At 39.7% G+C, this 25,639-nt stretch overlaps 1 protein-coding gene across 6 annotated transcripts in view; it reads left to right on the forward strand.

The window, feature by feature from the left end:
• Positions 1 to 221: 221 nt before the first annotated feature.
• The window catches only part of NAB1 (NGFI-A binding protein 1), a 41,576-nt gene continuing 16,158 nt past the window's right edge, over positions 222 to 25,639 (forward strand). For 2 of the 6 annotated variants that reach the window (XM_023217647.2, XM_023217655.2), the window contains exons 1-5: positions 384 to 696; positions 1,191 to 1,325; positions 11,084 to 11,921; positions 19,708 to 19,841; positions 22,476 to 22,527. In XM_023217647.2, the coding sequence (XP_023073415.1) occupies positions 1,279 to 1,325; positions 11,084 to 11,921; positions 19,708 to 19,841; positions 22,476 to 22,527 (1,071 nt within the window). In that variant the 5' untranslated portion in view covers positions 384 to 696; positions 1,191 to 1,278. Of the gene's footprint in view, positions 294 to 383; positions 697 to 1,190; positions 1,326 to 4,656; positions 5,910 to 7,014; positions 7,037 to 11,083; positions 11,922 to 19,707; positions 19,842 to 22,475; positions 22,528 to 25,639 lie in introns of those variants that run through there. The other 4 variants (XM_023217683.2, XM_023217669.2, XM_023217662.1 and 1 more) reach the window with 4 other exon arrangements.

The raw sequence follows: 25,639 nt of genomic DNA on the forward strand, positions 1-25,639 counted from the left end.
CGTCCCCCACCCGTCTCCCTCCCGGTCGTCCCCTCCCCGCGCCCGGAGCAGGACTCGCGGGAGCCGCCCACTCCCGGCGCCCACTTGGTTCCTCCCAGCTGCCGTGTGAATGGGCCGCCCTCCGGATTCCGCGGAGGGGGCGGCGGGAAGGGGCCGAGCCCCGAGCCCAGCGGCCGCCCCCGCCCCCGCCCGGCGGCGGCCCACGCCGGGATCTGCGTCACTCGGCCGCGCGTGGGCGGGAGCCGGAGCGGCGAATGTAGCAAGAGCGGAATCTCCCAATGTGACAGCGCGGGGTGGGGGAGTGGAGGCGGCGGAGGCGGGCGGGGGAGGGGGAAGAGGGTGCAGCCCGCGCGGGGAAGGCAGGGGAGGGGAAAGCAGGGGAGGGGAGGGCAGGGCGCGGCGGGGGAGGCGCTGCCGCCGCCGCCGCCGCCGCCCGCGCGCCGCAGCCCGGAGGAGCCGCCGCCGCGGCCAAGCGAGCGCCGTCGGGGCGGGTGGGCGGGAAGAAGCGGCGGGCCCGAGCTAGCGGGGGGAGCCCAGAGAGCGCGCCCACCACCTTCCCTTCCCCCCTCGATGGGAGCGGGGGCGTCCCGGCTCCTGCAGCCGCCAGAGGAGGGACAGCCGGGGGCCGTCGCTTCGGAGTTGGGGCTGAGCAGTCCTCGGGGAGAGCGCGCCAAGACCGCTGCAGCCGCTGGCTGAGTACGTACCGGAGCGGACGGTCGCCACTCCCGGTCCGCCAAGTGCGGGACGCTTTCGCGGCAGAGCGGCCGCGGGCGAACTTGGGGCGGCGGAGTCGCGGGGCCGCGCGGGCACTTTGGGGGCGGTGTCCGGGGAGGGGGCTCCGCGCGGCCGCCGCCGGAAGGAGAGGCGGCCCCGGGCTCGTGTGGGCGATTCCCGGAGACATTCGGTGTGCCAGGGCCGCGGCCCTGACTCGTGCATTTTTCCCTCCGAGAAAGCTTGGGGTGCCGAGTCCGTTCTGCCAAGGGGGCTGGGGGCGTCTCGCGGCGCTCGGAGGAACCGTGGGGCGCTGTGGGGGTGTGCGATGTGGGTTGTGAGCGCCAGCCCCAGAGTTTTGCAGTCGCCTTTGTCAGGGCGGTCTTTTTGTTTGTTTACTTTATAAAAGTGCTGCACTTACCGTCTCGATTTTCTTCTTGGGTATCCTCCCCTTACGAATGTAGTTTTCTTTTTAAAAGCGGAAGGAGAGTTTTGCATGGAAGTGGCTTACAGAAACTTGGCACTGAGGTGCAGGGAAGCGAGAAACTCTTTGTGCCTCTAAGGCCGATGAGGAATTTGCAAACATGTGGGACGCACAAGCCTTGGATGCAGAGGTGTGTGTGTGACCTTATCATGGAGAAACACTGAAAATACTATCCAATCTTTGTGGTCTGCAAGCTCAGAGTTTCCAAAGCTTGAGATAGGAAACGACACTTCTGATAAGCCTGAATGTTGAAGGATCTTGGGGAAAGGGATAGTTGGGATGGAATATGCCTTTGTAGATTCTGCAGACCAAGTTTTGCAGCAAGTGATCGGGAGGAATCGTAGAGTTGCATGTACTTACCCCTCGCTTCCTGAGATTCGGGAGGCACCGAAAATTTTGGGATGGCTGTTAATTTAAAATTTCATCTGAAAGAGTCGATTTGGAGTAACTTGTCACTACCAGTTGGTTTGCCAGTGACGTGTGTGCCAACTCAAGGAGTGCAAAGATCAGAAGCTGAAAGAGGAATTCTCAGATCTTGTTTAAAAATATTTTGGCAGTTTTAATAGATAATATGAGATTGCATAGGAACAGAGGAAGCGAATTTAAAATAGATTAGTCACGTAGGAAATGCTTAGCTGTTGTTAAAGTATTCACGCAATGACTTACCTTCCTAGGTTTTCACTGTTTTGAAAATTTTTCCCTGAACAACATACTCAATTATGGTATTTCATAATCTGTGTGTGTGTTATAAGAAGTATGAGAAGAGAGGATGCATAGGATTTGCTTTTTTTTGTTTTGGGTGGAGATTGAGCTTTTCCTGAAGACCTGAAAGAGCTGCTTCTGATCTAATCTGAGTGCCAGTAAAAGTGGCTCTTAGATGAAAGGCTATCTTTTTCTCCTCCATATTTGTGTCCTTTGAGACATTTAATATTATCCTTTCATTTTTAAAAATATTATATTTTGTCATCGGTATTAACATACAAATAAGGGTTTTCATGAGACTTTGCAGATGGCTGGCTAGGTCAGCCTTTTTTATCCCTGATTTGGTATTACATACTGGAACATTAGGTCTTGAAAGAAAATTTCAAGGAACTTCTGGAAGAAGCGTTCTTGTTTCAATTTTATTATTTTTGCCATTTTGCACTAAAGTTAATATGCCATTTCGCTATTTAAAATGTTTTTTTTTTTTTCTTGGCTCTGATGGTCTCTTGTTACTTGTGAAGGTATCAGTAATAATAGTAATAATGAAAACATTGAGGCACTGTAGATTTTTATGTTATTCTGCCTGCTAATTATGAATGTAATTCAAATGACAATTCTTAGGATTACTATGGCTGTTACAAGGACATTTAGTAAGCTTATATGTCTAGTAAATAACTTGGTCTATCTAATAAATACTTTCTCATCTTATTTCAAAATTACTAATTCAGTTGAGCAATCTCTTTTTTGTAAGTGTCAAATAACATCCACTGTCGTATGAGAAAGTTAATAGATGTTTATTCTCCTTAGAGAAACAGTGAAAACATTAGGTATTTTCATCACGCTATAGCTAAGAACCTATTGGTTTATTAAATATTTGGGGGGTTTGCACTGTGGATGCTTCTTTGAAAGAAAAAATTATAAAGTGGGGGACATCTTTGACGAATTTGTTAATTAACTTTAAATATTTAAAGGTCAGGTTGGATGAAAACAGAAGTATGTCAGTTTCTAAAGAAAATATAGACATGGGGTCTCGCTATGTTGCCCAGGTTGGCCTCAAACTCCTGGGCCAAGGGATTAGCCCACCTTAGCCTCCGAAGTTATGTCAGGTTTCATTGGCCTAAGACTTAGGACTCATTTATTCCATTATAACAAGCCTGGAGCTGTTTTTTGTGAGTGCTATTTATGTGCATTTTTGGAAATGAAATCTTTGTAAAATTTACCTTTAAATGCAAAGCTGTGTTTTGGATGGAAGTGACCATTTTATAATATGTTTTGAACAGTTTAAGATCATGCTAATGTGTAATCAACCCATCTATGCATATTTCATGGTGGAATTTGCTAAACATATTATAGCATAAATAATACCCACTTGAGCATAATAGAAGGTTGTTAGCCCCTTTGCTTCGGATTTATTTTTATCTTACCTGCTTCTTTTATCCTTTTCAACAATAGAATGGTACAGTTACTATATTAAATGCAAATTCCCTTTCTGATCTGACATGTTCAATAAGTCATACAACAGTAGAATATACTCCTTAAACTTAATAATGGAACAAGTGGGAAATTTGAGAAGTTGATGCTTGGAAAAAATAGTGATCCTCGTCTTGTAAGAATTCGCAAAGCTAAAACATACCGTTAAGCTTTCAAAGAGTTTGTCATTTCTCACTACATTGTATTTAGGGGGTGATCCATTAATTTGCGTAGTATATTTAATGATTTTACAGAGAAACTTCTGAAAAGGCGAAAAAACTTATAAATATTGCCTGCATACTCTGTATGCAGTGGGTACTTAATGTTTGTTAAATGACTTGATGGTAGGTTGGTTGAGGATTTCCAGCCATTATATGAAATGCTAGTATTTGCTTATTGTTATTATAGTTAAATGAATACATAGTTATTTAGCAAAATAAATCTGGTTTAGTTTTTTCTAATTTTGGAAAATAAATTTAATCTCACACTGAAAATTTTTATTAAAATTTTAAGGTGTCTCTAAAGATTTTTTTTTTTTTTTTGGAGACGGAGTCTTGCTCTGTGCCCCAGGCTGGAGTGCAGTGGCGCGATCTCGGCTCGCTGCAAGCTCTGTCCCCCGGATTCACGCCGTTCTTCTGCCTCAGCCTCCCGAGTAGCTGGGACTGCAGGCGCCCGCCACCACGCCCAGCTAGTTTTTTGTGTTTTTTAGTAGAGACCGGGTTTCATGGTGTTAGCCAGGATGGTCTCGATCTCCTGACCTCGTGATCCGCCCGCCTTGGCCTCCCAAAGTGCTGGGATTACAGGCCTGAGCCACTGAACCCGGCTCTAAAATTTTTTTCCAGCTTCATTCGGGGTTTAGAAACAAATCAGTAAGAGATGACATTTTAAGTTTCCCAAGTTACCCTCAGTTCACTAGAAGGTATATATTTAAGTCATAGCTAAGATCCAAAAGTGTCTTGATTTATATGGTACACCGCTTACTAATATGTGCCTAGGTAAATCATTTGAACTTGAAACACACATGGGAGTTAGTACTTAGGCCAACCTCGCAAATGTAGCTGAACTACATTTAATCATTTTAGCTTGAGTTCTGGGTTCTAGGATGAGAATAAAAGCAAAAATAATTAATTGCATAGAGCAAGCTTGTCCAACCTGAGGCCTGTGGTTGCACGCAGCCCAGGAGGGCTTTGAATGCGGCCCAACGCAAATGCATAAACTTTCTTAAAACATTATGAGGCTTTTTGCCATTTTTTTTTAAAGCTCATCAGCTATTGTTAGTGTATTTTTTGTGTGGCCCAAGACAATTCTTCTTCCAGTGTGGCTCAGGGAAGCCAAAAGTTTGGACACCCCTGACATAGAGGCTCATCCTTCCCTAAGTCAGATTCTTGCTTTTTATAAACCTTTTCAGTTTCAGCCTCTGGTGTACCCATTTCACCCTTCTCCCAGGCCCCTATACCTTCAAGCTATACTCTCCTAAACTTGGACTACTTCAGAGGCTCTAAGTATAGTCTTTCTGTCCTCAGATTTCCTATTTTCATTGTCCCCATTTCTCATCTCAATATTTCATTAACGTGCATCAGATCTTGTCTAGATGGTAAGAGGAAAACAATCTGGTGGAACTAATTTACCTTAATCTGTAAATGACTCATGAGCTCTTAACTCTTTCCAAGGTTTTTCACATTTTTTGTAAGTCTGTAAGAGGTTGCTATTGACTCAGATAATTTTAAAATAAAAATTGCAGGCTGCGTTGGGGGAAAGAATTTCTAGTCTTCTGCATAAATAAGTTAAGCCTTACTAGGATTTTGCCCTTGGTTTCTTCCCACTCCTGGAAGCGTGTGCATATGTGTATTGCTGTATATGTTTGTGTATGTGTATATAATAATGATTCCCATAGCATGGAGGGGAGAAGATGCAAGAACAGTGATTATAAATCCCTTTGACTATATGGATTATTAATGAGATAGATATTTGATGATGACTTACACCGTGTTTATAGGAACAGAGAAGCAAAGACCTAGGATCTCATGACTGAACTTGAATTCTTAAAAGGCAGGTGTTGGGGCCAGACTCGATCCATGATGTGTAACACTAACCACTTGTAGTTCCTGTATTGGGAGAGCATCTTTTGCTTTCTTGGGAGAATAGCCATGTTATAGGAGTGCACCATATAGCTTTTTAAGAAAGAACAAGTATTAAGGATGAGAGAATGAAAAGGATTGTAGCTAAAGTAACAGGATGCCCTGTTATTGGATTGGCAATTCATTGAGATACCGGTTTACACAGAAGGCCTCCGTTTTGGAATATGAAAGGTTGCTGATCAGATTCTGACTCAAGACATTGGGTTTCATTGCACAGCAACCTTTCCAGAAATGTTATTTATCGTAGAAACTTTGCTAGGAATAAAGGGGGACAAAAGAGTAATGAAACCTAATTCTGCCCTCGGGGTGCTTATAACCTAACAGTGACTTGTTCTGCAGAGCCAGGCAGGTTGCCTTCCTTGTGCCATGACTCCTTCACAGCTGCACAGCATTTACCACATTGTGTAAGTCTCTGCTGCTTGTCTTTCTCCTTACTGGTAACTGACTCTCCATGAAGAACTGTCTTTCCTCTGTTCCCTGGAACTGGCTTAGTTCATGGTGTATTTGAATAGTTCAAAATATAAGAGAGAGAGACAAAATGTTGTGGAGTTGGGAGAAGGGCGAGGACAGCTGCAGCCAGGGGTAGTGGGAAAGACGTTTTGGGAAAAGCTGTGGAGGTTGGAGGGGAAGAGGATACCTGGCACAGGAGCAGGGAAGTGGAATGCATATTTGAGGAATGCCTAATGTATCTGCTTGGAACAAGTATATGGGCATGTTAAGGAACAGAGAAAGGCTGGAAAGAGATAGGCTTGGGTCTGGGATGCCTATATGAGTAGTTTGGATTTCTTTATGCACTGGTGGAGAAGTTTGCAACTTTGTAAACTTAGCATTGCAGTGCGGGATCTATTGAAGGTGAAGGAGCTTTTTTCAAAGTTGGGGCAAGAAACAATGAACACTAGAATCTGGTGCTTTTGAGGCAGAGAAAGAAGTGGTGTAGCCTAAGGACATGTAGATTTGAGGAAGAAAGAATCAAAAGCAAAAACGGAATCCAAACTTACTTAAATCCAGGAAACTGAAAGACTCGCGGTGCAACTGAAAGAACTAAGAGAATTGGAAAGAAGTAGACTTGGGAATCTGGAAGAGGGGAAGAAAATGAGAGAATGTACTTGCTTTCAGACACATCAGATTTGAGCTGTTGACAATGCCCAGGTGGAACGCCAAATTACAGTTTAGAAGAACAATTTGGGCTGATGGTTCTGAACTTTTCAGGTGTGAGGATAGCTTTTTAAATAAAAAATTGCAAATATTCATGACTACTTTTAGTATTTATTTTTTGAGAATACATATAAAGACAAAACAAAACTTCAGGTACACTTTGAAGTGATTTTTATTTTCCTAAATAACAGAAGTGTCTGTTTACCTTCATTTGCAAAGTAGACGTGTGTGAGAGGCATCTTTTTCACTCAGCAGTCAGTGCTTTGTGTGCATTTGGATTTGAGAACACTTGGAGTGACTCCATGGCCCTGGTCCAAGCTACAAATACAGATTTGGAGGTCATCTGCCTGTAGTGATAATTAAAGCCTGGAAATGGGTGAGATCATCAAAAGAAAATTATGGACACACAATAGAAAAGAGATGCAATATAAAAATTTGGAGAATTCTTAGAATATAATGAGAGAAAGAAGGAAAAACAAATAATACAGCATTACCAAAGTAAGGCGAAGAGCATCTCAAGGAGTGATACCATGTAGCAGAGAGATTAGTGAGAGAGAGGCCCAGAGTTTTGATAGAATGGTGAGCCCAGAAAACAAGCTGGTCTGAGTCAGGTTCGAAGGAATGGTTCTTCTTTTCCCTAGTGACAAAGGCCTCTGTCCTATCAAAAAATCCTCACATCCCAGCTTGGAGACTGTTAGGGAAATTTTGTTTTCCATAGCGAAACAGCAGTTGACCAGTACTTTGTGGGCCAGACTAGCTCCTTACTTCACTTAGCACAGTTGGAACCTGGCAGGTGACTGATGCTACCCTGTAAGGAGCCAAAGTGAGTTTTTAAAAAAGTTTTGTAACAAATGATTACTATGTAAAAGAACAGTAAATAACAACAACAAATGGTCTTAATGCATTGTTTAATTCCTCTTCCCCTGACATCATTGGGATTCTTTTTTTTTTTTTTTTTTTTTGAGACGGAGTCTCGCTCTGTTGTTGCCCAGGCTGGAGTGCAGTGGCCAGATCTCAGCTCACTGCAAGCTCCGCCTCCTGGGTTTACGCCATTCTCCCGCCTCAGCGCCCGCCACCTCGCCCGGCTAGTTTTTTGTATTTTTTAGTAGAGACGGGGTTTCACCGTGTTAGCCAGGATGGTCTCGATCTCCTGACCTCGTGATCCGCCCGTCTCGGCCTCCCAAAGTGCTGGGATTACAGGCTTGAGCCACCGCGCCCGGCCGGGATTCTTTTTATTGGACTGAGCAGGGGGAGGAACATTTACGCTGGTGGAAGTAGAAGTTTGCTGTACATTGGCAGCAAGGCCTCAGAGTTACCTTTTGAATGCAGTTAACTGGTTTCTCTTAACTGGAATTCGTTGAAAAGTCAGAGTGGTCGTTCCAGGATATCTTAAAAAGGTCAGGTAACAGTTTTCAGCTGAGTAGATTTACAATACTATAAGCTACCTGTATGTAACGTGTTAAGGACCCATTTTATGTTTACTTCAGATTGGAGAGATACAGGTAGAAGCTTTCTTTTGACTTATTTGACCTTCATGTTGAAGCATTAATGGTTACAGATTTTGTGAAAACAGAAAATCTCGTAAAAGTTTTCTTTCAAATCACATCAAGTTAATGTATGAAGGGGTGGGTGTTTAAATTATCACAGCAGGCTTTGGAAGGAAACTGAAACATTCTCTTAAAGCAAAAGCTTAGTAGGAAAACTCCTTTCCCAGTAGTAAGTGTGGGCCTCTAGAAAGCCTCCAGGGACCGAATCGGTTACTTAGTTATCTTGCATCTGTTATCTTGGCTTTGGAAATATACACTTGGTCCTATCAGTCTTTATGGAGATATTATATTCATAACTACTTCTTACCCATACAGAGGGCTTTCTCTTAAGAACTAGGGGATTTCATTTTTTTTAAATTAGTAAAGATGAGAAAGGATAAAACTTGAAAATTGTTTTCTAAAATCATTGCCTTATCTCAGAAGAACAAAATATAAGCTTGGGTGTTTTCGTTCTTAGGTTTCTCTTTTGTATTTGTCTAACATATATATTTTTTTCTTATTGCTCATAAAAAGATGAAAAAGTATTTTTCTAGATGTCCTCATGTAATCTCTCCTCTATTCCATAATGTGAGAAGTACATATGGTGAGTTAATTGATCACCCTGTAAACCTTGCAAAGTTACAGTCCTCTTATAAAAAAAAAAAAAAAAAAGACTGTGTGTGTACTACTGGGAAGCCCCATGTCTTGGAACTTCTGTGTCTTCCACAGTCTATTTTGATCATGTGTATGTATATGCACATTATACATGTCCTTTTTTTTTTTTTTTTTTGTATTCTTGCATCAAAAGCCTATGGAGGAATTGCATGAGGTATATGATAGGAAAGTAAGTTTCCTTTCTTCCACCTCCGACACTTTATAGCAGCCCTTCTATTTGGTATAGTGTAGTTTAATATAGCCCTAAACTTGGGTCTGTAACTCCTGAAAGCTCTGTTGTTGTGAGTTAGTGCCCAGGTGGGTGATAGACTCTCCCTGGTGTGGAAGGACACGCAGAGCCTCCTTTAGGTGATTTAGAAGATGCAAGAACTTTTTTTATCCGGAGGACTGAGGTGGCATGAATGTGAAGGTTGACCTAAAGAATTACCTGGATCATCACAGGACCTGTAGGAGTTTGTGGTGCCTGAAGGATTTATTAACTAGGAATCTTGTGCAGTTTGTCAGATTTGCCTAATCAGAGGAGTCTCCTGAGATGCATCTCAGGCACCTGGGAAACTGTATTTTTCAAAAGCACCCCAAGTGATTTCCTGGGTGTTAGTAGAAGCTTCTGGGCCCTAATTCAGCCTTTGTTGTCTTTTGGGAAGTCATCAGGTAAGCTGGTTATGCCCATACTCACCGTTGCAAAGAAAGAGACATAAAATTTGAGGAAGTCCGAACAGATTGTGGATGACACACAGGTTCCAGGAGATGGGGCTTCCAGTAGTCAGTGCTCAGAGTGGTAGGGACACCCATTCTCCTGGCTTGGAGTGGCTGAGACTAGAATTTTGTGTAGCATTCTGATTGGTGGCAAAAAACAAAAGTCCCAAGTTCGGTGACTTCTTGGCTTCCAGGGATGTCCCAGTTAACTATTACTGCATACTGTCAGAGTTGAGAGTGGGCCTTCCATTTTTCTCTGATGCACATGTTCTTTTAGCCTTCTGTTATTTTCTCCATAGAGGGCTACAGGGTACTTTTCATCCTAAGGGTGCATTTGATTACAAGTTTATTTGTTTCTCTTAAATGGAAGTACTTGGCCAACTCCTCTTTGTATGTGGGAGGTCTCCAGGCAACTGTGAACAACTTTTAAAGGCTGCTAAGAGGTCAAGAAGTACTTTGCTGAGTCTTGTTCTGTCTCTTTAAAAACAGACTTCTTTGTCTTGCTTGAGCTCTAAAAGTATGTTTCTTCTTTGGCTCTGTCTTTCTGCTGCTGCTTTGGAGGGATCACCCACCCTCCTTATTTTATCCTACAGCCCTCTCCCTGATACACAGTTAGATTCTAGTCTATTATTTTGCATGCAGGGCCGTTCTACATAAGCATTCTACCCTGTGCCGTGTGCGAGTGCCATGTGTTTGAAAGGGAATCCCATCATCCTTATTTTTCTGTGTCCCTAATGCCTGTTAGATTTCTGAACTCTCAGATGTCATCTCATAGTTACCTGTAACTCTCCTTAAACCACAGAGTGCAAATAAACGGTAACTATTTTCTTCATCAATAAATGTCAATAAAGGGTAACTTCCTTCCTCACTTAGATCTAAGTGATCACCGAGTCTTGTCACTTACTTGTTTGACTTTTCTCTACCTCTTCTTTCTTGATTCCTGAATATACCACCTTCTATTTCTCACCTCCAATTCATACTGAAAGCTATCTTCCTCTGCCTGCCAGACTCATCTTGCTCATTTTTTCTCTATAAAATGGGAATCACTGTACCTGTGTCACAGGGCCCTTGTGAGAATTAAGACATGTGTAATGTAAAGTGTTTATTGTATTGCCTGGCACAAAATAAGTATTCAGCAAATGGTAGCATCCTCTGCTTCTTACCTCCTGCTAAATTTGATTGTCTTTCACTCCACCTGCGTCCATACCTTGGCAATAGCAAAGTATATAGCCAAAAATACGGGACATGGAACCTTTGGTTTGAGCCTTGGTTTGAACCTCCAGATTCCTGCTTACCAGTTATTCTCTTTTGGGAAAATAGGTCAGTTTAGTTACTGACCTATAAGATTGTTAGGAGTGCAGAAAGAGATAAAGTATGTAGAGAGAACGCTGCATTCACAGGCAGTCACGATGCAGATGCTTCTTGTTTTTGTTCTTAAAACCTGTAGTCTAACCTATTTGGTGTAAGAAGTTTGAAGCAAGTATGATGAGTTTTTACTTTTTTTTTTTTTTTTTTTTTTTTGGCAGGTTAAACCCATCCAGAGTAATGGCTGCGGCCTTACCCAGGACCCTGGGGGAGTTGCAGCTGTATAGAATATTACAAAAAGCCAATCTACTTTCTTATTTTGATGCCTTTATCCAACAAGGTGGGGATGATGTCCAGCAACTCTGTGAAGCAGGAGAAGAGGAGTTTTTGGAAATCATGGCACTCGTGGGCATGGCTAGCAAGCCCCTTCATGTTAGAAGGCTGCAGAAGGCTTTGAGAGACTGGGTCACAAACCCTGGGCTTTTCAATCAGCCGCTGACTTCCCTTCCCGTCAGTAGCATACCCATCTATAAATTACCAGAGGGATCACCGACATGGCTGGGAATATCCTGCAGTAGTTATGAAAGGAGTAGCAATGCCCGGGAACCTCATTTAAAAATCCCCAAATGTGCTGCTACCACCTGTGTGCAGAGCTTGGGACAGGGGAAGTCAGATGTGGTCGGGAGCCTAGCACTGCAGAGTGTTGGTGAGTCCAGACTCTGGCAAGGCCACCATGCCACTGAGAGCGAGCACAGCCTCTCCCCAGCAGACCTGGGCTCCCCCGCGTCCCCAAAGGAGAGCAGCGAGGCGCTGGATGCTGCCGCTGCGCTCTCTGTGGCTGAGTGTGTGGAGCGGATGGCCCCCACACTGCCGAAAAGTGACTTGAACGAAGTGAAAGAGCTGCTAAAAACCAACAAGAAGTTGGCCAAAATGATAGGTCACATCTTTGAGATGAACGATGATGATCCACACAAAGAGGAGGAAATTCGGAAATACAGTGCAATATATGGCAGATTTGACTCAAAGAGGAAGGATGGGAAACATCTCACGCTCCATGAGGTACAAAGCCCGCGTTGTTCTTTCTCGGTGTGTGTGTGTGACGTGTTGCTAGTCGTTAGAGATAAATTTGGTAATAGGTTGCAGCAAATGTGATACACTCCCTGAAAGCAGTATTAAAAACACTGAGGTGTTAGCAACACGTAGCTCTTTTGTGAAAGTAGACCATGTTTATTGTGTTAGGGGTATATTTGTATTGAACTTGAGCATGTTTGAGCTTTGGAACTACAGTAGGAGGTGACTTTTAGAAAAATGTCAGAATTTAAGCAGTGAAAGCATAAAGTCTTTGCATTTGAAAGGCAGTTTGTTTTTTAATTAAGAAATAAAACTAGGTTTTAAATATAACTTTTAAAAAACATTTTTATAGGCTTTTTTTAAAGAAAATAATTTTGTAAAAATAACGAGAACTTAAAGCAATTCTCAGCTAGCATAGAAAACAATTAGATGAGTGTTGGAAGAATTCTTGCTTTGAACATCGTTTTGGTTTGATGTTTGGCATTAAACATTTTTATCTTTATAGTAAGTACTGTAGACATAGTCTGCTTAAGTTCATGTGTGTATATATGTGTGTATAGACACAACATTTTCTCCATATAACATATATACTTTATGTGTGTGTATAAACTTTGACATTTACTCCTTTTCTTCTCATCTATCTGGTTGACACATCATCTTTAAAACTCAGCCCAGAATAAGATTGTTTTCTGTTATCTTTTCCTTCGGATAGAATGACCTTTCCTTTCCATTTTTATCCCTATTCTGTCACAATAACTTCAACTTCTTACTGTACTTATTTGTGTAGTGGTCTGTGCTTCACAGTATACTCTGGGTTTCTTCAAGGCAGAGATAATGTGTCCTTCATCTTTATATTCGCAGAGTCTGATGTACGCAATAAGTGCTTGGAAAATAAATGTGTTTTCAAAAAATAAAAAGACTATTTCATAGCTGATTTTTTTTTTTTTTTTTTTTTTGAGATGGGGATCTCGCTCTGTCACCCAGGCTGGAGTGCAGTGAGTACAGCCTCGACCTCCAGGGCTCAAGCAGTCCTCCCTGCTCAGCCTCTTGAGTAGCTTCAACAACAGGTGTGTGCTACCACACCCAGTTAATTTTTTTTTAAGTTTTTTATAGAGATAGGAGTCTCTCCATGTTGCCCAGGCTGGTCTCAAACTCCTGGGCTCAAGTGATATGACTGCCTTGGCCTCCCAAAGTGCTGGAATTACAGGTATGAGCCACTGTACCTAGCCTGACCTTTTTAAATAAATGATTTTAGATGTGAATTTTGGAGCTTCAGATCAGATAATTGGTTAGCAGAATGACTTAAGTCATAGCCAGTCTGTGACTTGATCTATTTTGGGAGTATCCTTTGAACCAGTAGAGGAATCCACTAAAAGGGCTATATGGCTGTCATTAGTAGAAAAACAAAAGGCAAAATGTGTTGGCAATTTTAGTTTCATGCTTTAATCTAGTTTTCTTATAATTTTTAAAACATAGCAGATGAAACTCAACAAAGTTGAGTCAAAATACCTGTATTTTTATCAAAATAAAAGTATTTCTAAAAGATTAACAAACCTAGTTAACCTGAATTTAAAAAAATCACACCCTACTTTTAAAAAATCTAAAAGGAATTATTTTACACTTAGCTTTCGCTAAGGGGCTCTTTGCCTCTTTAGATAAGTAGGTACATATGGTATTTAAGTAATGAGACTGTGGGTTTCCCAAAATAAGGAAATACTCAAACTGAATGCCAGTAGGCTAAAATGTGGGGGTGGGGGCTTTGGAAGTTGTGGTTTGTGTTTTTGAAACTTAACTTAGGCCTACTTGTTACTTGTAACTCCAGTATGTGAATCTGGTTCAATAATACAGTTTAGGATAAATGTTTGTGAATCAGGAAGCTTTCTTAAAACTAGTAAATATCTAAGATTTTGGAAGAAATGACAGAATCCTGAGGGAATTGAAAGAAGGTACTATTAGGTATATCTTTTAGGTATTATGAGAATTTTACTTTTTTTCTCCTGATTATTTACAATTAGCAGAAGTTTTTTTAGTTCTTCTAAGTTCCTGAGATTAAAGAATGTTGCTAGTTTGTACTCAATTTCCACATAAGGAGTATATGACTTATTCTTAATTCATTGTTGGCTTAAATTGTGTGGATACTGTTCTTTTAATCTTTCAAGACATAGAGCTATATGTAGGTCACGAGTGGATGAAATTCAGGAAGCCAGCTATACCTGTAAGTTTTTTTCAACTGTTCAGTACATAAGATTATTTTTCTTGTAATAAGAAAAAAATATTTGTTTATATATTTATAATAACATAACTTGTTTCCAAATGTACACCATAAAGAATTATGGAATGACTTATTGTTAAGGCCCCCCCCCCTTTTTTTTTTAAGCTAAAGAATCAGTGATAGTCCTACAACCTGGCTAAGTCCGGTCTGTTATATAGGTGTCAGATTGTGAAGAGAGTGAGTTCTGAGGCTTAGAACCACTCACGTTGCTGGTGTTCGGCAGGTGCTAAGGGACAAACCCAGAAGCAATGTCAGAAAAAAGCCAGCAGGCAGTGTTGCATCTATCATAAAAGGTGTTAACAGATAGTAGGTAGTAAACTAGGCAAGCAGTGTGCCCCCAATCTTAAATCAGTGAATGGATGAGGAGAGAGCAACTAAAACTTGGGAACAGCAAGGCGATAGAGAATGTAGAAACTTGTAATACTCAGAAATGTAAGCAGGTAGATAATTTGGCATTACAGAATATTTGTCAGCAGATAAATATCTCTCTCTGTTTCTCTCTTTAGCTCTCTCTCTTCCCTTCTCTCTCTCTCTCTCTCTCTGTTTCTCTCTGTCTTCTCTCATTCTCTCTTTCTTTCTTTGTCTCTCTTTTTGTAGGGACGGGGTTTCCATGTTGCCCAGGCTGTTCTCGAACTCCTGGGCTCAAGCAATCTATCTGCTTCAGCCTCCCAAAGTGTTGAGATTACAGGCGTGAGCCACCACACCTAGCCTATTGCCTATTATATCTTTATGCCATCCTTTTATTTTCAACCTTTCTGAATCCGTGTTTTATATATATCTTTTATAAATACTGATCAGTTGGATTTCAAAGAACCCAGTCAGACGTTCTTTGTTTTTTAACTGGACCATTTGGTCCATTTACATTTATTATATGACTAATGTTTTGGATTTTTTTCCATTATTTTATTTGTATCTCCCCTCTTGCCCTGATATACTTTAGTTTTTTTTCTGAGAGGGGCCAGTAATGGTACCTAGCCTTCCCAGTGCTGGAAATGAAAGTCCTGATTGCCTTTTGAGCCTCCCTAACACACAAGTTGTTCACAGTGTTTTTGTGCCAACAGTACTTAAAGTCACAATCATTTAATTGTTGGAGATTATAATTTTAACAACCTGTAAAGAAAGTTTTTTTAGGAATCAGTAAATCACTCTTTTTAAAGATAAAGATAACTGTAGTGAGTCCAGTTTTTAAGTCCAGTTATAAAAGATAGAAAGCTAACTTTAAGAGGCCGTGCGTGGTGGGTCACGCCTGTAATCCCGGCACTTTGGGAGGCCAAGGTGGGCGAATTGCTTGAGGTCAGGAGTTTGAGACCAGCCTGGCCAACATGATGTAACCCCGTCTGTACTAAAAATACAAAAAAATTACCTGGGCATGGTGGTGCATGTCTGTAGTCCCAGCAATTTGGGAGGCTGAGACAGGAGAATCGCTTGAACCCGGGAGACTGAGTCAGGGCAACTGCATTCCAGCCTGGGTGACAGAATGAGACTCCATCTCAAAAACAAAAAGGAAACCAACTTTAAGAAATCTTTCGCATAGGCCGGGCGCGGTGGCTCAAGCCTGTAATCCCAGCACTTTGGGAGGCCGAGACAGGCGGATCACGAGGTCAGGAGATCGAGACCATCCTGGCTAACACGGTGAAAGTCCGTCTCTACTAAAAAGTCCAAAAACCTAGCCGGGGGAGGTGGCGGGCGCCTGTAGTCGCAGCTACTCAGGAGGCTGAGACAGGAGAATGGCGTAAGCCCGGGAGGCGGAGCTTGCAGTGAGCTGAGATCCGGCCACTGCACTCCAGGCTGGGCGACAGAGTGAGACTCCGTCTCAAAAAAAAAAAAAAAAAAAAAATTCTTTAAAAAAAAAAAAAAAAAGAAATCTTTCACACAAAGAAATGAGTGGAATTTTGGTATTTTGGGCCACAAAAAGAGGAAATGGAGGAAATAAGTAAACCAGTAAGGGAGAATATCTTGTTACTTTATCCTTTTAGCAAAATTAGAATGTTGGCATTCAGAAAAAGCTAACAGTGCTGCAGCAAGTGACGAATTGTTTGGGAATATTTTCATTTTTCTTTTGTAATTATATCATAATAGTTATTGATTTCATTATTAGCAACTAGGGAGCATGAAATCTAGGTAACACTGACAGAAGGGAGAGTTATGGATTTGTTCATTATTAGCAGCTAGGGAGCATGAAATCTAGGTAGCACTGACAGAACACATGTTTTTAAGGGAGAGGCTTCATGAATCAGCTTTTTATTACAACTCGGGGGTGAGCTAGAGTTATTTCTCCAGCCTCAGTTTTTTACCAGGTTCCCTGAGGGCCTGGAGTTTAGTCTACTTTTTTAGTTTGTGGGAGCCTGAATTCAGTGACAATGAATGCATTGTGTTTATTTTTCTTGGTTTCTGGAAAGGTAATAGAAGGAATACTAGAATATTGTTTTCAATTTATGTTGAAAAGTTACTTTCTGTGGTTGTGCATAAGCTAGTACCTCTGAAACGTTGTCAATTAAAACACCTTACTGAAAATCAAACGTTTCCTTAGTAATTTAGATTTATTAATATGAAAAAGAAATCGCTACATAAAAAGGTATCTGAGAATCCTCTTCAAGGTCATTTAGCTACTGCCATGCTGAACCTGAAGTTGATTTGTTTTGAAAATCATTATTTAAAGTATACGTTTCACTTTTAACTCCAATAACATTGTGCCTTTCAAAGGCACTTAGGGGAGGAATTTATCTATTGATGACTCTTTAGGAGGAGGGCAGAAGGCTGAAAATAAATTCTTCCTTCAATTGTGCTTTCATATTCAGCTATGGGTTTAAAATAGGAAACTTGGGTTTATTATTATAACTTGCTGTCAGTGGCCAAATTAATTGTTTCAGAACAATATAAATTACAGTTATAAATTTGGGGAGGAGGAGGTTAGATGTCTACATCGTACCATATACCATAACACATTCTAGATGGTTTAAATACTTAGGTGGGAAAAGTAAAACGATTAGACCAAATTATGGAACATTTATATATTATTAGAGTAGGAAGAGTTTTTCTGTGCCTGTCACCCACAGCATAGAAACTGTATGGCTAATGACAAACTTAAAAAAAAAAATCCCGTTACATATGATGAAGAGTTAATGCTGTTAATAAAGAATTCCTGAAGTTCTAAGAAAACAAAACATTGTAATGAGTCAAAGATTTAAGAAAAAACTTCAGTTTCATAGTCAAAGAGATGCAAATTATAGCCAAATGCTGTTTTAGAAATGTAAAATTGGTAAAGTTTTAAAAAGATAATAACTAGTGTTGGTCAAGATTGTAGGAAATGTACTCATCATATAATCATTGTGACAGCATTATGATTAGAGCAACTTCTCTGCGGGTATTTTGGTGGAATGTATACATTTCTTAAAATTTAGTATACCCTGTGACCTAGCAGGTCTATTTGTAGGAATGTATTGCAAAGAAATAGTTGGATATGTGTGCAAAGGTGCACAGTTAAGAATCTCTTATGCAGCTTTTTAAAAAATAGTACATGGAAAACTGGAGGTAGTTCGATGTCCAGGGCGATGGTAGTTTAAATAATATATTGCTGTTTTCTACAATGGAATATTGTATGTGTGGGTAGTAAAAGTGATATTATAAAGGATTTTTCAATTCATTCATCAGTCAACAGATTTATGTTGAACTTCCAACCCATGCCAGATGCTAATGTAAACAAGCCATGTCTCTGCCTTAATACATTGGTAGAAATAAAAAATATAGCATATGTAACTGAAAAAAGTAAATTACAAATTTGTATGTACATATATATTTAATGTTTATAAGTACACTGAAATATTGGAATAATGTATATTAGAATATTGTCATTCTGGATGGAATGATTGCATGCTATTTATTTTTGTTTTCAAAAATTTTAAGTAAGAAAAATTATTCTAAATAAAGATGAGATGCCTGGGTAGGGAGAAAGGGTGACTACAGTAGTCCCCTCTTGTCTATGAGGGACACATTCCAAGACCCCCAGTTGGATGCCTGAAACTGCAAGTGGTACCAAACCTTATATACACTGTTCGTCCCTATACATGCATACCTATGATAAAGTTTAACTTATAAATTAGACACAGCAAGAGATTAACAACAATAACTATTAATAATAATAAAGTAGGACAATTAGAACAATATGCCAGCATTACTGCCCTTGCACTTTGGGGCCACTGTTGAGTAAAATAAGGATAACTGGAACATGAGCACTGAGATATCAGAAGAGTCCATCTGATGACTGAGATGGCCACCAAGTGACTGACGGCCAGGAGTGTAGACAGTGTAGATGTACTGGACAAAGGGATGATTCATCACTCGGACAAGACAGAGTGAGATGGCACAGTTTAAAACTTACGAATTGTTTATTTGTATAATTTTTCATTTAATATTTTTGGGTCACAGTTGACCACAGGTAACTGAAACCTCAGACAGCAAAACTGTGGGTAAGGGGGTACTGCTGTACCTGGTTTCTTATGAAAAGGAAACAAGAACTAACACCACAACCTTGTGCCAGGTGTGTCTCCTCATCTATTCTTGTTAGAGCCTTTTGGGATAGTGATATTATGCCATTTTGCCTCTCAGAATACCAAATACCAAGCCTCTCAAAAGTTTTGCATGTCCAGAATCGTAGCTGGTAAATGATGGAGCAGGACTCTTCTCAGGTCTGTCTGCCATCACGTCCCATTTTCTTTTTGCTAATCATCATGCCTTGGTTAAGTACATCTTTTGCATATTAAAAAAGTTTGATATACCTCTTGACAATTTCCTATATCTATATGGACAAAATTATGTGAAAAATTTTCTACTTTGTTAAACAATTAAGATTTTGTGTTTATGATAACAGAATTTTAGTACAAAGTGTTTGGTCAACTAGCAACTCTATATTGGCAATATTTAATAATTATTGAATTGTGAAAGCGTAGTAGAATTAGATGGATCTTAGAGATTAGTCCAAGACCTTGATTTTCCAGTATAGCCCTAGTACGTGATAACTCTATTTTTTACTAAGTGATTTGATAAATGTTTAAAATCATATGGTCTTGATTCCTTTCTAAGAATTTTCATGTCAGTTCATAAAAAGTCTGTCAGACCATCTACATTCATTTTTGGTTAGATAAATGGTGTCAGCAAATCCTGTATTCTGATATTTTGGTTTTTTTATAAGCAAGATGCAGAATATTTTTCACTTTTTATTTTCTTTGTTGTCTATAAACTCTCCTACCTAACCAAAAAAAGCATATAAATAAATAAAATCAAGATGACTATCATGATTAATTTGGGCTCTGTGAGATGGCCGAGTAGTTGATTTTCTTCAGAAATTTGGCATTAGGAATAATTAGGAATAAATACCATTCTGATTTTTATGAATTATGATTTCATTATATAATGGTGTGACATTCTTATATTTTAAGTGAAACCTTTTGCATTTTGATGAAATTAAAATGTTCTTAATTTTGAAACTCTGTTTTGGATGTCCAGCTCACTGTTAATGAAGCAGCTGCTCAACTCTGTGTGAAGGATAATGCCCTGCTGACAAGAAGAGATGAGCTTTTTGCCTTGGCTCGGCAGATTTCTCGAGAAGTCACCTATAAATATACTTACAGAACCACCAAGTAAGTATTTAACTAACTGTCAGTATTTTTGCGTTGCTTGATAGAAGTAGAGTTTGAAACATTTATTGATAGAATAAACATTTCTGAAAAAGTAGAAGTATGATTATTGTTCTATGAAACTAAACGATGCAGTGACTTTTGAAAACATTGCTAAGGCGATTTTTGTTGTTTAATCCTCCTCTTTCTCTTTTGAAAGGCATCATTCTCTGGGTTACTATAGCGTTGTTCTGGTAGCGGTTTTAGACATTCGTCTCTCACACACACACTTTGGTTTTGAGTGTGATGAGGGGATTTAGTCAGCATTATAGATGTATTTGTACGCCTGCTAACTATATGAACTTGTTGAACTATGAGGAAATAGAATGGTCCTTTTTGCAAGGTGTTTGCAATCTGATGAGATTAGCTGAATATGTAAAACTACTCTATTGACTAGTATCAAGGGAAAATTGAAAGGTACTTCTATTACTAGCAAATGGGTTATGGAACACAAGTTTGAAATAAAATAAACGTGATGTTAGAAAGCAATGGTTGTTTCAAAATTTAATGTAAACACAGCATATTTTTCTTCACCTTATCCTTACTTGGGCCATAAGCATTGTCTACAGGATAGGACCATTTGATTTTGTTCACTTGATTCCACACAGACCCCGATTTCCAGCCCACGTTGTGTTGTGCCTGCCACTGCCTCTCTGGATGCAGATGACCGCTGCATTAGAGTAACTCTAAGTTTTTGTTGTAAAGTCACATTCTGAGCACCCTCTCCAGCCCTAATAAGTCACATTCTTTGGGGATGGAACCCTGGAATCTGAACTTTCACAAGCATCCCAGAGCATTCTTGTGCATCCTAAGTTTGAAAACCAGCACTATAGGCATTTGCCATCATTACCATTATTTTTCCTAACTCACAGCAGTTTTATTTTCTACCCTACGTCAGTACCTACGTATTTATAACTGACAAGTGAAATCATGTAGACTAAATGAACAGGGTAAGAATATACAGCACATTCTATGGGATTATTTATGAGGTTTTTTTTTTGGAGTTGGATAATCAAGAGCTGATTCACTGATTTTTAATTTTCTTCATTGTATTATACACCATTTTCTTTCTGAGTATTTAAATAATTTTCTTTGATCAAAGTGATACATGTCCACAGTTCAAGAAGTCATCATATAATACGTAAGGCTTTCAGTGAAACTCGACGATTCCTGTGCTCTGCCTTCCCACTTCTCACTTCCACGTTCCAGAGGCAACTACCTTCAGTGATTTTTAGCTGTTTCTTCTAGTATTTACCTTCACCTTTCTTTTTTTTCTTTTTCTTTATTTTTTTGAGACGGAGTCTTGCTCTGTTGCCAGGCTAGAGTGCAATAGCTCAATATCAGCTTACTGCAACCTCCACCTCCTGGGTTCAAGTGATTCTCTTGTCTCAGCCTCCCAGGTAGCTGGGACTACAGGCATGCGCCACCATGCCCAGCTAATTTTTGTATTTTTAGTAGAGACGGGGTTTCACCATGTTGGCCAGGATGGTCTCCATCGCTTGACCTTGTGATCTGCCCACCTCAGCCTCCCAGAGTGCTGGAATTACAGGCATGAGCCACCGTGCCTGGCCTAATCTATCCTTTTAAAGTTAAATGTACTTTAAAATATATTAACACTTCTACGTAATTTAGAAGCCACCTTGGACTCCTAAGGTGCCCTCATTATTTTTTACGACTGCATGGTATTGAGTTGTGTGGATGTGCCGTGATTCATTTAGCCCCACACCCTATTGATGGCTACTGGGGTTGTGTCTAGTCTTTCATTGTAAATACTACAATAAATAACATCATACATAGTACGTTTTGTTGATTCTGAAGTGTACTTTTTCATATTTTAACATCTTTTATATTGAAGTATAAAGTAGTTGATGGCTTGTCATAGTTTAATTAATTTCATAGTGGTACATGAAATAATTATGTGTCTTACCATTGATGGAGCATCATTTTATATATGTGTAGGTACCTGTGGGATAGGTTTTCCCAGCAGAGAAATTACTGGGTCAGGGTAAATACATCTGTAGTTTCTGTAGATAGACAAAATGCATTTTAATCTCATGTAGCCATAAACATACATCTTAAATGGTCATTTTAGTCATTTTATCCTAAATTATTCCTACTGAACCATAAAGGGATATCCTCCTTGATTTTTTTTTTCATTATGTGATGATCATTAAATATTTATTAAGTGCTAGGTTGGGCACAGTGGCTCATGCCTGTAATCCCAGCAATTTGGGAGGCTGAGGTGGTAGGATCATTTGAGCCTAGGACTTTGTGGCTAGTCTGGGTAACACAGTGAGACCCCGTCTCAGAAAAAAAAAAAATTATTGAGTGGCTTTCATACCAAAGCCAGAGGTGGGGAGTTCTTAGGTAGTGTCCTTTTAAAATGTATGATTGTATCTGTACATTCCCCTAGTGTTAATTTGGAAATGATGAAAGATATTTTCTTCATTATTTTAATGTTCATTATGAATATGTCATTTCTGGTGTTGGAGTTTCAGGGTATATATTTTGGTGGAAGATTATAGGCTGAGATGCCTTTGGAATAAAATCTGTTACTTTCTCAAGTTTTTGGTTTTTTTCCTCTCCCCTTTCCCTTAGGTCAAAATGTGGAGAAAGAGATGAATTATCCCCAAAGAGAATTAAAGTGGAGGTATGGTCATATGTTACATTTTCTTATGCTAATAATGTTTGTTTTTGTTTTAAGATCAAGCAAAATCTTAACTAGCTCAGACAAAACAAAAAAGATGGTCCCATAAACTGGTGAAAAATGGCTTTCAATAAATCTTTAAAAAATATAGAATTTTGTAACTTTGAAATACAATATTTACAGTAATTTGAATTAGCAGACCAAGGAAAATTTTTTTAAACTTTTTTTTCTTGTAGAGATGTGGTCTCACTATGTTGTCCAGGCTGGTCTTGCACTTGAACTCCTGGGTTCAAGTGATCCTCCCTCCTTGGCCTCCCAAAGTTCTGGGATTACAGGTGTGAACCACCATGCCTAATCCAAGGAAATTCTTAAAAGAAAACTTTGGTGACTAGTCCAGTCAGTTTATCAAAGGTTGATTTGCAGTTGGTGTTTCTTACAGATTTAAAACTTTACTGGTTAAACCATTCCTTTTATAGTCTTATTTACATCATTAGTCATCAAATACAGAGGAGCTAACTTTTCGTTTCTTTATATTAACTATCTAAGGGAAATGATAATTTAGTAACTATAAATTACAGACACTAAAGCCTCTTTTAGAGGGTCACAGTTGAGCCTGCTCTTTTGACTTTAGATTTGCAAGTGGTAAGGTGGGAGTTAAGAAAAGCATACTTTTCTTAGGACTCTCAGAACTATAGAATGGTTTCAGAACTATTATTTCTTACAAATACTTTTTTAAAAGTCTAGGTTGCAGCAGAGTGGAAATCTGGTCAGGCGGCTCCTTCCTTTCTTTTTCTTTTAGGCAGGAGATGGAGGTCAGTGTTCTCTTAACCATCCTATTATTTAATTTCAAGTTAAAGCAAATAACTTATACTTGACCACCCTGAATTTCTATAATCAGTTATATCTACAGAGTATCTATCTGTATGGCAGTAATCCTTTATTCATACCTAAGCCAGAGTTATCTTATAAAAACATAAATCCCTTCTTTCTTAAATCTTTTCAGTGGCTTTCTGCTGTACCTGGAATAAAATCTAAGCTTTTTTTTTTTAAAGGATCTAAGACCCCACATACTCTGACTGCAGCTTGCATCTCCTACCTTGTCTGCTGCGACACTCTCCATTCTCACTGTGTTCCAGCCACACTGACTGACTTTCTGTTCCTGAACATGCCAAACTCATTTATGCCTCAACACTCACTGTTTTCCCCCTACCTAGACTTCTATTTCTTTAGATGGCTTCAAGTTACAGCCGTGTTTCCCCTGACTTCCCTGCCTCTCTTTCTAAAGGGTCACTCTCTCCCCATAATCACACTCAGGCTTATTCTCCTGGTTTGTTTTCATAGCATTCGCCGGTATTTGAAACTATTAGATACTTATTTTAAATTTATTATCAGTCTGCCCCACTGGATGAGAATAGATCTGTTATCTGTGAATCTGCAGCTGTATACTTAGAGTTTATAACTGTCTTGCACCTAATAGGCATTTAATAAAATCTGTAGAATGAAATAATGAATGGCTGCAGATAAGCATCTTTGACTTAACACTTTATCCTAAAGCAGTGGCTCTCAAGGAAGAAAAGTATTTTGTCAAAAACAAAAAGCCCCATTAAAAAAAGAAATGTGGGCTGGGTATGGCGGCTCACACCTATAATCCCAACACTTTAGGAGGCCAAGACAGAAGGATTGCTTGAGCTCAGGAGGTCGAGACCAGCCTGGGCAACATGGGGAGACCCTGTCTCTACCGAAATAAACCAAAAAATAAAAAATAAACTACTTATATTTGTAACCTACCTCGCTGTTAGCTCTGGAGTAATGTTTAAGATAGTTTACTCAGAAAATGTTGAAATTATCTAAAAGGCTACATTGAAAGATGATATAACTAGTGAGGTGTGTTATCTCTTGCTCCCCCAGATAACAGGTTACAGAGGGTCCCTGTGGATTTGGCTGTTAGTGACTCACGCTACTGAAAGGGAAAGGCAGGTGAACATAGAAACAGCTAAGAAGGCATGTGCCATTGGAGGGTTGAGAGGAAAGAGAGCACAGAAACTACCCAGGGGCCAAAAAATTAGTTGCTAGGCTAGAAATACATCTATATCTGTTTTTCACTATTGGCCCTAAGTGTGATCATGATTCAGGCTGCTCACATTTAAGCCACACTTGTCTAGCTTTAGAGGTCACTATTCAATATTGAAATTTGTGATCATGAATCTCATGGACTGTTTGAGCTGCCGTTGTTTCTTGATGAGCTTTATTGGTAAGTCTTTCTGACCCTCTCAGAGGCCTTGTATTTCATTACAGTGCTTTCAGTTTCTTATTAGAAGCCCAGAGTATTGGGCTGTAACATTAGATGTGACCTTTCTGTTCCTTTAAATATACTCCACTAGAGATACTTGAAGTTCTGTATGGTTAGTTTATTGGTTTAGTGGAGTTCACAAAGCCACTTGAATAGCTCTGGATTCAAAATTAAGATAATCAGTGTTTCTTTTTCCTGTGAATAACTCTTCTAACCCTTCCTAAAGAAGACAAGCGACAATCAGCTTCAGGCTTCTTTAAATGCCTTTATAGACACTAGACTCTTGATTTTGTTTCCCAGAAATAAATAGTAACTATACCTTTGAATTTAGGACAGTGGCTCACTTTTTTGTTGTTGGTTTGTTTTTAATTTTGTTTTGTTTCTCTGTGGTTTCTTAAAAAGCACTTGTGTATTGCAGGTCATCAGTATCTCTTGAACATGTGTGTGTCTTGTGTGTATGTATACCTACACATATAGATGTTGGTATGAATCCTTGTCTATGCTGTTCTATAAGTCAAATTTGAAATACCAGAACTATTGCTGGAAGCTGTTATGAGGTAGATAGTACCGGCTGTATAAAGTTACCACTCCCTTAAAACTTTTCACCAAGTACTGGTGCTTTATGTCTACCTTCTATATGACTTCTGGGGAGAGGGAGAATTTCTGGTATGAGAAGAGATCGGGGAGACTATTGGGAAGGTGTAATTTGAGCTCGTTTTTTTAAAGAAGGGTAGAATTTCAAAAGGTAGGGACGTGGGGAAGGGATTGGGGTGGCATTATAAAGATAGACTAGCATGGGCAAAGACAGAGATAAGAAGATACCAA

The sequence above is a fragment of the Piliocolobus tephrosceles genome, chromosome 11 (assembly GCF_002776525.5).
Source record: "Piliocolobus tephrosceles isolate RC106 chromosome 11, ASM277652v3, whole genome shotgun sequence".
Classification (NCBI taxonomy): Eukaryota; Metazoa; Chordata; class Mammalia; order Primates; family Cercopithecidae; genus Piliocolobus; species Piliocolobus tephrosceles.